The sequence below is a fragment of the Astyanax mexicanus genome, chromosome 24, assembly GCF_023375975.1.
Source record: "Astyanax mexicanus isolate ESR-SI-001 chromosome 24, AstMex3_surface, whole genome shotgun sequence".
NCBI classification, from domain to species: Eukaryota; Metazoa; Chordata; class Actinopteri; order Characiformes; family Acestrorhamphidae; genus Astyanax; species Astyanax mexicanus.
The window spans coordinates 12,094,783-12,108,881 of NC_064431.1; the positions used below are offsets into that span (position 1 = coordinate 12,094,783).

Consider the following 14,099-nt stretch of genomic DNA (forward strand, 5'->3'; position numbering starts at 1 on the left):
CTGGCTGTGGGCCAGAATCGGAGCAGCGTCGAATAAAATGCTTTTAATTCGTAATTAAAGTTAAGATTCCGTCTCACATTATTCCTCGCGCGGGGTGGATATAACTGTGGATTATAGGAGACTGGATTGATGGATTTTCTTGCGTGTGGACTCGTTTTGAAGGTAAGAGAGTGGGGGACGCGCTGGTGGGTGTTGGGGGGGGGGGTGGGGGGAGTGACTGTAGGTAACTACAGGACCAAACCTGTGCATTTTTCAACTCTGAACACGCGCTGCAACGCGCTCTTTCAGCTCTAATTCAGGGACCGTACATCCTACACTAAAACGGAGCACAGTTTCGGAATCCGGAGAGCCAGACGGTTCGAATGGTGTATAACATGATCGCATTCGATCAAATATGGACGTCCGATAAACGGAAATATGAAAATTATGATTTAATATTTTCATAACCAAGGCATAAATGTTTATTTTCTGAAAGGAGATACAGCTAAATAGGCTATATAACTGAAAAGCAAGGATTCTAAGCTTTAAAATGGTATATTGGGTGTCTATATTGAACCTATAACTATTCATAAACACAGCCAGATATTAAATATCATATTTTTCTGGCCCGCCGGCGGGCCAGGGCGTATTAAGAGGTTAGATTCAGGTCTGGGGAACAGGCAGGTCAGTCCATAGCTTCAATGGCTTCATCATGCAGGAGCTGCTGACACACTTCAGCTACATGAGGCCTAGCATTGTCCTGCATCAGAAGAAACCCAGGTCCCGCTGCACCAGCATATCGTCTCAAAATGGTTCTGAGGATCTCATCTCGGTACCTAATGGTAGTCAGGGTACCTCTGGTGAGCACATGGAGGTCTGTGCAGCCCTTCCCACACTATTACTGACCCACTGCCACAGGAGGATGTTGCAGCAGCAGAATGTTCTCCACGGCGTCTCCAGACTCACGTCCGTCACATGTTCTCAGTGTGAACCTGCTCTCATCTGTGAGGAGCACAGGGCGCCAGTGGTGAGTTTGCCAATCCTGGTGCTCTCTGGTAAATGCCAATCGTCCTGCACCATGTTGGGCAGTAAGCACAAGCCCCACTTGTGGATGTCGGGCCTTCATACCACCCTCATGGAGTCTGACAGTTTGAGCAGAAACATGGATTTTAGTGACCAGCTGAAGGTCATTTCACACTCCTTTATCAAGTGTGTCTTGCTAATTGCCAATAATTTCCACCTGTTGTCTGTTCCATTTGCACAACAACAGGTTTGTATATTGTGTTGTATAAGTGTTCCCTATACAACACTTTATATATACACTGCAATCTTTATGCTCCTATTTTCAGGAGCTAAACTTAAAAATCTAAGGCTTTTATTATGGAAACAAATTTCTCTCAAATTTTGTTTACAATTGGGTCTGTGTTAGTGAGCAATTCTTCTTGCTGAGAAAAACCATCCACCAGTCACAGGTGTGGCATCTCAAGATGCTGATTAGATACAGTGATTATTACACAGATGTATCTCTTGGGCTGGCCACAACAAAGGGCCTAAACGCTAAAATGTGAAGTTTTTTTACAAAGCACAATGCCACAGATATTGTACGTTTTGAGGAAGCGTGCAGTTGGTGTGCTGAATGCAGGAATGTCCACCAGAGCTGTTGTCTGTGAATTGAATGTTCTTTTCTCCGCCATGAGCCGTCTCCAAAGATGTTTCAGATAAGTTGTCGGTACATCCAACCGGCCTCACCACCGCAGCCCACGTGTAACAACACCAGCCCAGGACCTCCACATCCAGCATCTGAACCTCCAAGAATCGCTTTACACGACAAAAGAATTTTTCACAAACTGTCAGGAACCATGTCAGGGAAGCTCATCTGCAAGCTCATCGTCCTCACTGCAGTTCTCGAATTAGTGGACTTGCTTTTAAACATGCTTTTTAAATGTCATATGAGTTTTTGTAACAGAAATGAGAAAAATGTAACCATGTTCGTCTTAGAAACCTTCAAATTAAGTAAGGCTGCCTGAGATTGACCAGTACTTGTTTTAAATAGTTAAATATATGTATTATTAGAGTCAGAGTTAAAAAAAGATTTTAAAAAAAGTTTCATTTGGAAGAGTAACAACAACGAATGGCTCCCACTCGGTGAAACGGCTTCTTTATAGTAGTCAGGATTATGCAGATTAATACAGAGCATTATAAATGACCTGCTGAGTCTGAGGCCAGGTTTTACAGGTACGTGGGTTTTTTGGAAACCATGAGGAAAGTTCTAACCCTGAGCTGAAATGACCCTGGCAGATATGATAACAGTGAGAGTGTGCACACCTGTGAGTACAGGCATGATAAAAACAGCACACCCTGTTGCCTGTCTGATGGTATATAAGGCCTGGGTGGGAAGGTTCTGGAGCGTGAGAGTTCTGAGCGACTGCAGGTATGCTGAGATTCCTCTTGTTGAGCGTCCTCGCCGCCCTGGGTGAGTCACCATTACAGAACAAGCAAGAATATGAGTAGAGCTGATTTATTTTTTACAAATAGCAGTTAATGAGTGTAATCTTAAGACTGGAGAAAATACAGTTCAAGACTTCTTGTGTTTAGTCAGTCTATATGTAGGCCATGTCCACATGTATCGGGATGTGAAGCATGTGTGTAATTTGTGATGAAACCGGTACGTTTTTCATCTCTCTGTGAAACAATACATACATATAAAATATAAAAAGGGGAAGAAAATATAATTAAAAATATATATTTTTTCCCCATACTAAAATACATATTAGTATATGCAGAGTTAAAATATATCTGCAAACAAAACAACAATTTTCTGGCTGCAGGAATTCCAGTTTTCCTGTAGTTTAAAAGCACATTTCTACCAAGAAAAATTTAAGTTTTGAAAACTTTGTTTTTAACATTTCTTGTTGTTATTAGATTTATTTTTACAGCGATTAATAAGATTTTTTTTTCTTTGTGTAATATTACAGAAAATGTTCTTTACATGTATTTTCTTGCTGTAAATAACTATTTTGTATTTATAATATATCAACAACACCAGTTAAAGATAACATATTACAGAAAATACTACTACTTTTTTAAAATTTACAAGGTAAATCTTGACGTTTTGGTGTGTGTGTGTGTGTGTGTGTGTGTGTGTGCAGTGCTGGCCGAGCCTGAGCCCAGGTATCTGGAGAATGTGGTGGAGAGAGTTGTAGGGGGTGAAGTGGCCAGACCCCACTCCTGGCCCTGGCAGGTAAATTAGTGTGAGAGTTCTCAAATCTCTCCAAAACACTACCTCACTCTCACTCACTCTCCATACTAAAATACAAACGCTTTGCATTTTATACAATAGGACCAAAACATTAACACCAAATTAGCAGGTTTCAGAGGCATCAAAGTACAAATAACGTTGTTACGTTATATAAGTAGAAATTGTGGTTATCTATACTGTACAGGATAATTTTTTTCCAGATTAATTTTTACTTCTTCTCCTTTTACATTTTAAACATAGCCTTGTTACTCCTATTTCATGGTCAGTTTGGATTAACACTTTGTGTCTTTGTGTCTCAGATCTCCCTCCAGTACCTATCTGGTGGCTCCTACTACCACACCTGCGGAGGATCTCTGATCAGGAGACGCTGGGTGATGACAGCTGCTCACTGCGTCGACACGTACGTAAAAAAAACTCCACTTTATTTAGTTCTGTCTATTTATGAGCTGTAAATATGATCATAACTCACAAATACATGATATGTCTAATGCCTAATCTCTTTAATCTTTAAATAATCTGTTTGAATGATTTTTGGTTGTTTATTAACTGTGCAGCTCTAGAACATGGCGTGTGGTGCTGGGAGATCATGATATCTACACCCATGAAGGCACAGAGCAGTACATGAGCGTCAGCAACGTCTACATCCACCCCAGCTGGAACTCCAACAACGTGGCCGGCGGGTACGACAACTTCCTCCAATTATGCTGTTATTTAAAACTGAATAACTTTTCATTCAAAGTAAAGTTCACATCAAAATATTTTAGGAAACTAAGAAAGTAATTCTGAGTGTTTCTTTTGCTTCATTAGTGAGGAAATTTGGACACAGTGAGCCCAGTCAGATTCATTATATTATCAACTTGCCATGCAATATACAGTCCCAGTAATGTTTTTCTTTTTTCTTTTTATTATTTTCTACATTGCAAAGATTGCAAATGCAATTAGAAAAGTAAACAAAAACGTGTTAAACAAGACAAAATACGTTTTATATTTCTGATTTTTCGAAGTAGCACATTTTGGTTTGATGCCAGCTTTGCCTATTCTTGGCTGATTTTCTCAGTCGCTTCATGAGGTAGAACCTGGAATGATTCTCCAGCTGTCTTAAAGGAGTTCTAGAGGTGCTGAGCTCTGGTTAACTGCTTTTTCTTCACTCTGCGCTCCAGCTCATCCCAAACCTTCTGGATTGGTTTTCTATTTCAGATGTTTATAAAGCAAAACACTTTTTTTGTGTACTACCTAACTGCATGTCTGTTCCTTTATAGCTTTAACTCTTTATTAAATATTTATTTATTTATTTATATCGTAAAAATTACGAATTTTACTGGTACTGTATAAAAATTACATGTGACCATGCGCAATACTAAAATAACAAAATAAACAGCATTTAAAAATGTACTGCAAACTGCTGACATGCAGTATTATTTGCAAAAAGATAGATATTTCGATGTTAGTCTCATACTTTCCTACAAATTATCTAAAACAGTGTTTTATTATCCTTATTTAATACATTTTCTGAACCACATTTGTGACATTTAATGTCACAGAAAAAAACAAGATTGCTTCCACACATTTAAATAGTTTTATAATATAATAAATACAAAACCAGCTGCATCACACAGACCTTAGTGAGTTTCCTGACCCTCAGAGGTTTCTGGCCAGTCTGGCCAAAAGTACTGCCACAATCCATCATACGGCCGGAACCAGGACCCGGGCTGAATGTACTGGAATGTAAAAGCAGATTAAGGATTGTGTAGAGATGTAGCTTAAAGATAAATTGCCCCAAATTTAGGAATAAATCTGACGCTCTTTATCTGGATCTCAGGTATGACATTGCCCTGCTCCGTCTGTCCGCCGATGCCTCCCTGAACTCCTACGTCCAGCTGGCTAATCTGCCTCCTTCCGGTCAGGTCCTGCCCAACAACAACCCCTGCTACATCACCGGCTGGGGCCGCACTCAGAGTGAGTCCACAGCCCATTCTATACTATTGAAAGAACTTTCTCTTGTACTAATAAAGTCTTACTAAAAAGTTATTCCGATGATGCTCGGCACATAAAACCTAGAGCTATACAGAAATCACAGATGAAAATAAGCCTTTTTTTATCTGGTTAAAGGCTTTTTTTTGGATTGGGAAAACCCATTGGTAGATGGTTTTACAATCATCATCAAAGAAATCATAAAAAAATTTGTTGCACCATGAAAAAAATGTTTGATTGCAAATCTATTCGGAAGGAAGATAAACATTACCAGGAACAACAAATGATCATAAACATTTAGATTGAAATGGGCAACTGCTGGTCATATTTATTGAGCTACACATACTGAAGCAGTGTGTAACGCATGTGTACCGTAACATATCACAATATGGAGTTGTAGAGGTTCCTGGTTGTTATGGTGTTCTGGAATAATCCACCTTCCACTGCTTAAATATTCTAACACTGTTCCTGCAGATTTTGCAGTGGGGTGTAGTTTTGTGCCCCAACACATTTTTAATTAGGGATGGGTCAGGCGATGCAGTTGGCCTAGCCTGGCATAGCATCTGTGTCTTCAAGACAAGCTCTTGAGAAGGCAGCAGTATATGAACAAGAATTGTTCTGTTGGCTTTCAAAAAAGGTAGGGCCACTGGTTGCAGGACCATGTTAACGTAAGTGCCTGTAATGAAGACCAAAGGTAATCTGGCACCATGCGTGATCCAAACGTAGATTAGTTTGCTATCTTCACCAAGACTTTTCACTGAGGATGACCTATTGTCATTCTGAGGGCAACAATTTTTTGACTATGAGTGTAGAACCCAGAGCTGTACAGATTACATAAAAATAACCATTTGTGTGGTTAAATGGTTCTCCCTCTGGTTAAGGGTGACTTGATTTTTCTGATTTGGTAGATGGTTTTATATTGCAACAAAACAGGTTTCTAATTATTAGAAGGGATCATAGCAGTTCTTGGCTTGGATATACAATTTAAATTGTAACAATTTTTTACATTAGATTGATGTCCATTAACTTATAGAAGGATTATTTATAATCAAATATCTATCTTAAGAGACACTGTTTTTCATAGAATCCTCCTGGCAGGTTCTTCATTAAACTAAAAGTGGTTCTTTAAATCGATGCATTGAAGAGTTTCAGATTTTCTTTAATCTCTTGGATTTCATCTTTAAATAAATTTCAATTCATATTTCTAATTTCTAAATATTCACACTCTCTGCAGCTGGTGGAAACCTCTCTGCCCAGTTGAAGCAGGCCTCCCTGCCCGTGGTGGACCACAGCACCTGCTCCAGCAGCAGCTGGTGGGGCAGCACTGTCAAGACCACCATGGTATGCGCTGGTGGTGGCAGCCTGTCTGGTTGCCAGGTACTGTATAAAACCGCAATAACACTTTAGCTATATTAGGGATGAGTAGCTTCTTCTTAGACCCTGAGGGCCTTAATGTCTGGCCACACTTGGATTTCTCACTCTCATAATATTACATATTGGTTTCATGAATAAAAAAAGTTGATGAACAATTTAGTCAGTGATTATTAATTCTTCAGAATTAATATCTGACTTGTTTTAAAGATTAAAACTCTTCTGTTCCTCACTGCAGGGTGACTCTGGTGGCCCCCTGAACTGTCAGGTGAGCGGGCAGTACGTCGTCCACGGTGTGACCAGCTTTGTGTCCTCTCTGGGCTGCAACACCCAGAGGAAGCCCACTGTCTTCACCCGTGTGTCTGCCTACATCGGCTGGCTCGAGGGCGTAAGTGAAGTTTTTGGTTCATACATAGGATATTTTTTTATACATTTTTGCACTGATAAGGGTAAAACTGCTACATAAAATTGCTTTAAATGGTATGAACTAGTAACTGTAAAGAATTTTAGATGTTAGGCATTATTTTTTTATTTAAATGTTGAAGTATATTTTTCTCTTCTTTTTTCAGTACATCAACTAAATTGTTTGGTAATCTTAAAGCAAGAGTGATGATCTGAGCTGAGGAGACATGACAGACGTCCTGTTCTGTTCATGTAGCAACAAACACGGAAACCTGCAATAAACACACTTTCAGTTTAAGCCAGTCTTAGTCCTGTTGTTCTTTTTAAGTATATGAATGTACATGTTTTTTGTATTTTGCAATTCTTTCATATCCTTTAGTCCTTTATCAGTGCTCACATGATGCTGCCAACAGGATGCTGTTGGTGGAGTAATCTCAATGCAGCAGTGACACTGAGGCGTTTAAAAACTCCAGGAGCACTGCTTTGTCTGATATCTTTGTGCCAGCCTTCTCCAACACAATAATCACCATCGTATCTGTGTTACTCACCACAGTACTGAGAATGACCCACTGTCTAAAGTATAGCTGGTCTGTGGTGAAGGAGGATAATAAAGTGAAATAAAGCAGGGTATAATAAATAATTATAGGACCAATATATGCAGAAATCCAAGTAATCCCAAAGGGTTCACATACTTATTTGTGCAAGTGTGTGTGTGTGTGTGTGTGTGTGTGTGTAAATACTGGACTGTTGAAGTATATTTTTCTCTTCTGGATTTTTTGGGCCTGATCTAATCTCTATTGATAGCTTCTCTGCAGCATTTAGTGATGGATTGGCACCCTGTAAGTGAAGCTGATCTCAATAATCTCAGTAATTTTAACTGTCAAAAAAGTGAATAGTATTAAATTAACTTCTATTCACTAATAAATCAATAAACCAGAGGACTCACTCCTTTTACTGGCACTCATGCCCTGTAACTCTTTATATGAGTCTGCCCATTGTCTTCAGAAGAACCTGATGTAACTTCCTGTTGTGGATGTGACTTGTAGAATGTTAAAAATTTTCAGATGTGGTATTGTGTTCCAGTGACAGCAACAAAAAGTTGTATTTTAACTTAAATATTATGGATTTATTGTGAAAAAAATATTTTAAAGCATGAAGGATTTTAATAATTATATTTCATTTCAAGTAGGTTTTATTAATGTTTATAATTACATATTGTCGTTTACCGCTGTCTCTTTGCTGTGAAGATGCTTGAAGATGAGGAAGAAGACACTGTAGACATTGTCTTAAGTGTAATACAATTATAAGTGTAAGACAATATCTACAAGGCTTCCTAGGCCAGCCTTGGAGAGAGATGTTGCCCAATCCAATGTTCCTCTTCTCTCTCCAGTCCACTTTTTTGGGGACCCCTTTTATAGGTCTGTGGTACACATCTGGAAACACCTAAACCTACATATAGAAATAAAAGAGAATATAAAAGAGAATATAAAGAAAATACATATGCTGAAAATATACGTCATATTTCCCCCCTTCGAGACTACATAAAGTCTCATAAAAAATAAAAGCAACACATACACATCAACAGGTGTATAACAGAACAGTTTCCCAAAAATATGTGTCCTCCAACACACAATGATTAACCAAAATCAAGGAATGTGAGAGCGAAAACCTGTCAGGCAGCCAACCATCCCAAAATATGAGTTATTTAACAAACAAGACAGGAAAAATTCTCTCACGGCCCCTCCTGCCCCCTAGGCGGCCATATTCCATATTAATGAAAGTGGAGGAAGTAACAAAAAGGCTGCTTAGTGACTTAAGGTAAAGCACATACAATTGAAACCCCAGAAACCAAAACAATAATTTCCACGTTCAGGCTAGTCGACCCATCGGACCCTACAGTGGACCTGTCCCTGCCTAACACCAATATCCCTAACGCGAGAAAAGAACAAAACATATGAGGTTCCAATATACCTGCTCCCCAACATAACCCAAAATGAGTCAGAGAATGACAAGCACCATGTTAGACAGTGTAGCAGCACCCGTACAGACTAACAAACTAAACAGTAGAGTACATGACATTAAAAGATGTCTAAAATAAGTCACAGAATACACAGTAAGAGGATACAAACCAATAACATCATACATGTATACAGAAACATAAAAAAAAATGCTCCTCCTCAACATAGAAGGAATGATGAGCTGGCTCCCAGGCTTGTTATCACAGATCCCGAGTTCAGAGTCCTTCGCAATATGTCCCAGTACTGTCCATGTTGAAGCATTTGAGTCCTTTTGCACAACAAAGTCCCAGAATAGCCTTTCCCAACATCCATCTGGAAAGGAAGAAAGAAAACACCAACCAGTATCGTGTACAATGGAAGAGACACAAAGTAAACAGTTACAGTAACAAACAACAATAGTTTCAATTCTAGCAAAAATATCCTTCCAGATACACTCCTATATAAGAGGATATGAGTAAAATATTTATGTGAATAATAAACTTAAGTATCAAGCGTATACAAAGGTTAAATATTTAAATTGGATATTTTTCCACCACGTCACCGTCCACTACACTTTCTTCCTGTGAGTCGTCGTCATCGTCTGAGTCAGTCCTATTTAATAATGGCATCTGGACCCGATCTCCTGGCATCACAACTCCTATCCACCTCAATATCATAGCCTTAGCACAAGTCAATAACAGAGTACAAAAGCAAAACATAACACAGATAACAAAGCTGCTCCCAATAATTGCACTAACAATGCTCCCATCGTACCAAATTTCTCAAGCAACCATGCATTAACAGACCAACCAGCACCTTGTGACGGACCAAAAGCATCCCTAATATTTTTCAATGCCTCTATAACATTAGCAACATTATCAGTACTATCAGGAATCAATGTATAACAGGCATCCCCTGTCAAATTTAAAGCTACACATAATCCACCTTGTTTAGCCAAAATATAATCTAAAGCCATGTCATGCTTCAGCAAGGTTAATCTATGACTTTTTTGTGTATTGGACAAAAACCCAAAACCGTTAATTGTTTCATTAGCAAAACCTTGCAAAGTGTACGTAATGTTATCTATATGATCTGCTAAAAAGTCACCCCATACCAGGGAAATAATCCTATCCCCCATTTTTCTCCTATACTGATCCTCCAATGATAAGCATCCAAACTGTGAAACTGTGCCATCTCCCTTTTCCGTCTCTTTGATTGGACAACATTAGACGGCTCACTCTTCTGAAGTGTATAAACCTCATACGGAAGCTTCAATGTTGCCATATAACAGCAACCTATCCAGCCATAAGGCAGAAATATATATGCCTTATCTCCACAAGTCCAAATATTAAGTTATATATCTTAATAATTGCATGCACCTTACGTTGAACTGAAGTCTAAAAAGATTAAAAACAACGAAACATCTAACAGTAAATCTAAGTCGCTAAGCTTTACTTTACTTTTAAAACTGTGGCAAAGAATAACTCATCATGCACTTAATGACTTGACTAACATTATATATTTTATATTTTAAACCTTTTTCCCTTACTCATCATCTTTTCCTTCTTGTTCTTCTCTTTTGTCCCTATGTTTGAGATGTAGGATATACCAATAGCAATGTTATGCTCACATTACAAAATTCAATCCCATATGTGTCACCAGGTTCCATAAACCAGGCAAAGTGTTCGTTTGCTTTTGGGAATAAGATCAATAGATAACAAATATGCTCAATTATTTGCTAATTATTGTCCCTCCATCACCTAGTCATTCTTTCTTTCATCAGTTTCACAGCCCCTACATACTAAAGACCAATAAGATCATCCTGTCTTCCCATTGGGGCAAAATGTACAAAATTGTAATTGGTACTCTTTATGGTTGCAAATACCTTAAATTTCTCAACAACCTATACCCCTAAAACCATACCTGAATATTTCCCTTCTTCATACATGCTGTTATTATTATAACCACATTATACACCCCACTTCTTCTAACAATTCAATTAAGAAACAAGCTCCAGAAAACTGCTGTTGGCTTTTAGCCAGTATATGTCCCCCCAACTATGTAAACAATAGCAGCTCACTAAGTATGAGAACATAGCATACTAAGAACATCTGTGTTTGATTTACTCATGCTATATACCCCCAGAGATCGTCACCACCCATTAATCTTTCACAGTTAGCATACTCAAATTCCCCTACAGAAACATATGCTGAAAATATACGTCAATATCTTACTTCTGCAATTAGCTCAATATGTACAAGATAAAATGCTTAATTATAAAATGTATTTTTAAGTTATTTTGTGTGCACATTCATACATGTAATTTCCTGGGAACGGAAATAACAGCAATTCAGCAGAATATGCCATACAGCTCTGAATAAATATAAAAAAACACTTAAAAAATATGAGTTTCTTTATTTGACCACATTGGAAAACCTCTGGAATATAATCAAGAGGAAGATGGATGGTCACAAGACATCAAACCAAACTATTTATGCAACTGATCAATAATTGACCTTCAGTTATAAAACACTTATGGGAAGCTTATCGTCTTGTGTGAGAGACGATTAGTAAAGCATGGCTCATTAAAAAATGGCCCATTTCAATTCAATTAAATCCACTCGCTATCTCTCTCCTTTTACATGTTTTCTTAACTGAAGTTACAGGCAGTAGAAAAGTGATCGAAATCAGATCGTGCGTTATCTAGAGAAAAAAGCACACCACTCCAGCTCCTTTACCTACCTGCCACAGCTGTTTACCAAAACATAGGAAACAATTAATTGTTTAATACTGACTGCTTTAAATCATGCAAACGTGTGCAACCAAGCAGTAATGAAACAACCATTTACAAAGACTGGAACAGTACCCCCCCCCCCAGTAGGACTGGGAAAAGATTCTTATTTTTGCTTTTTTCCTACTAATTATAGCAGAAGGACAAACATACCAGGGCACTTACTCATTCGTTGCTACTTCTAAAATTAACAGTAGTATAAAGAGTTCTTCCTGTTTCTGAACTAACTCTCTGTATTGTCCAAAGTAAGGCTTTTTACTATTTTAGAGCAGCATTGCTGTGAGGATTAGATTGCACTCAGCAAAGCATTGGTGAGGCCTGTGAAAAAGAGGAGCAACATAAAGTAGATTAATCCAGCATTCATTAGAAGGGGTGTCCACAATCATTTGAAAAGTACCAGAAACTGAAGGAGATATATTGTTCACTGAGTGTTAACATTGATTCATATATATATATATATATATATATATATATATATATATTTCAGGTGAGATAAATGTGCTATTTAGAAAAAAAACATAATCTGGTTTGTTTAACACTTTTTGTTTACAGAATAATGTTCCTGTATAACTTCAATTTCTTCAATAGTAAATGTACAATGTAAAAAATCATAAAATAAAGAGATGTCCAAACATGTGACTGGTACTGCACATGAGCTGTCAAAATAATGAAATAATGAAACACAAAGCATCTACAATTTGCTGCCATAAATTAAAAAATCCCCCCAAACTCAGGGCTCATTTGTCACAAATAGGATTTATTAAGAGCTATCAGGATTCCATAATTAATGTCTATAAACTTTTTACAAAAATGTTTCTAGTCCCTTGATGAAATGGCAGTGGTTATTTAGCCATTTGTGTGATGATATTTATATTCGTCCACTGCTAATTCTACTTATTTTAATTTCTGTTTTTCATTGTTAGAAATGTTATGCAACTGGACTTTAGAACTGTAGAAAATGTGCTCTGTGTCCTCTGGAGTCATAAACGATGAGTCTAAGTGAAGAACCCGAGTTTGATGGAGAGATGCTGAAAAGGCAATTCAACCTATTACAGTTTTTCCCATTTTTTTCACCTATTTTCACAATGAGAAAAATGATAAGGAAAATTCACATACAAAGAGGAAACAAAAATGTATCTATTGCAAAAGACAAAGAAACAGATCACTGTTCATCAGACCCCTGGTTTCGGTCAGGGCAGAGGACCTTATCTACATCAGCTGCAATATTCTCCCTCGCCAAACAGCGGGGGGAAAACGCCTTGCATGGCGAATCCATCTTTGGCAATCATCTGTGTGGATGTCATCACATGCCTCCCCCATTACATGAAGTTTGTACACTTTCCACCTCCATGCAGAAAAGAATTCCTCTATTGGATTGAGAAATGGGGAATATGGTGGAAGGTGCAGCACAACAAACTGTGGATTTAGAGAACCAATCATTGACCAGAGCTGCCCAGTGGAAACTTACATTATCCCAGATGACTATCGTCACCCAAAAAAACAATAAAAGAAGAAAACGTAATAATGTCAAAATTTCACTGCTGTGCATCACGCAGCAGTATGGGTACAACAGACTATGTTAGTGATTCTGTATCTACTGTAACTGTAGATTAATCCTCACTTACAAACGTAAATAAAAGGAATCCAAAGATCATCAGTTATGCTCATTCTGCTGCAGAACATGCCTGCACAGATTCTGGCAGGGAGGCAGAATTCAGTACAACAACTGGAAAGGCTTGAAAAACTGGTACTTGCTGAACTGACAAAATTTTACAAACCATTAAAAATCAATGTCCCACCACTTTCACCATGAGTAAAAAGCATCCGAAAAACAAAAACAAAAACCTGAGCAATTCATAAAACTACAGTAAAACATAGTATATCCAGCATCTAAAGCACATGAAATGCTGTGTACTAGGCTCATTTCCATAGTTTCAAATCTGTGACACTGACTAAATCAATATAAGTGACTGAATGACTGTCTACTTTGTTGCATCTGAGAATAAACATTATTTCAAATCTACTGCTAAGCCGTAGACATTTTTGTGTCATTTACCAGGCCATTTTAGCTTGCAAATTGCTGCAATTTTTTTAAAAGTTTATGGATTTTTCCAGTTTCCTTCAGTCATTGTCAGATTATACAGCATTTCTGGACCACCAGTGTGTATTTCTATTGATCCGGAAACATTACAAAACGCAATCTTTCACATTTCACTGTGGCATCATACTTCCCATGGGAGGCCCACTGTCCTTGGTCATGTATGATAAGTGTGAGACAGAACACATCTGCTGCAGGGAACATATAGCGTACAGTACAGTATAGCACTGC

At 38.1% G+C, this 14,099-nt stretch overlaps 1 protein-coding gene across 1 annotated transcript; it reads left to right on the forward strand.

Annotated features, from left to right (window-relative positions):
- The first annotated feature begins 2,344 nt into the window (after window positions 1-2,344).
- LOC103040289 (elastase-1) lies at window positions 2,345-7,280 on the forward strand. The gene is made up of 8 exons (XM_007237669.4): window positions 2,345-2,452; window positions 3,129-3,220; window positions 3,538-3,638; window positions 3,793-3,918; window positions 5,058-5,194; window positions 6,444-6,586; window positions 6,819-6,968; window positions 7,150-7,280. The coding sequence occupies exons 1-8, from the start codon at window positions 2,413-2,415 to the stop codon at window positions 7,159-7,161; spliced, it is 801 nt and encodes a 266-aa protein (XP_007237731.3). The 5' UTR covers window positions 2,345-2,412; the 3' UTR covers window positions 7,162-7,280.
- Window positions 7,281-14,099: the final 6,819 nt, after the last annotated feature.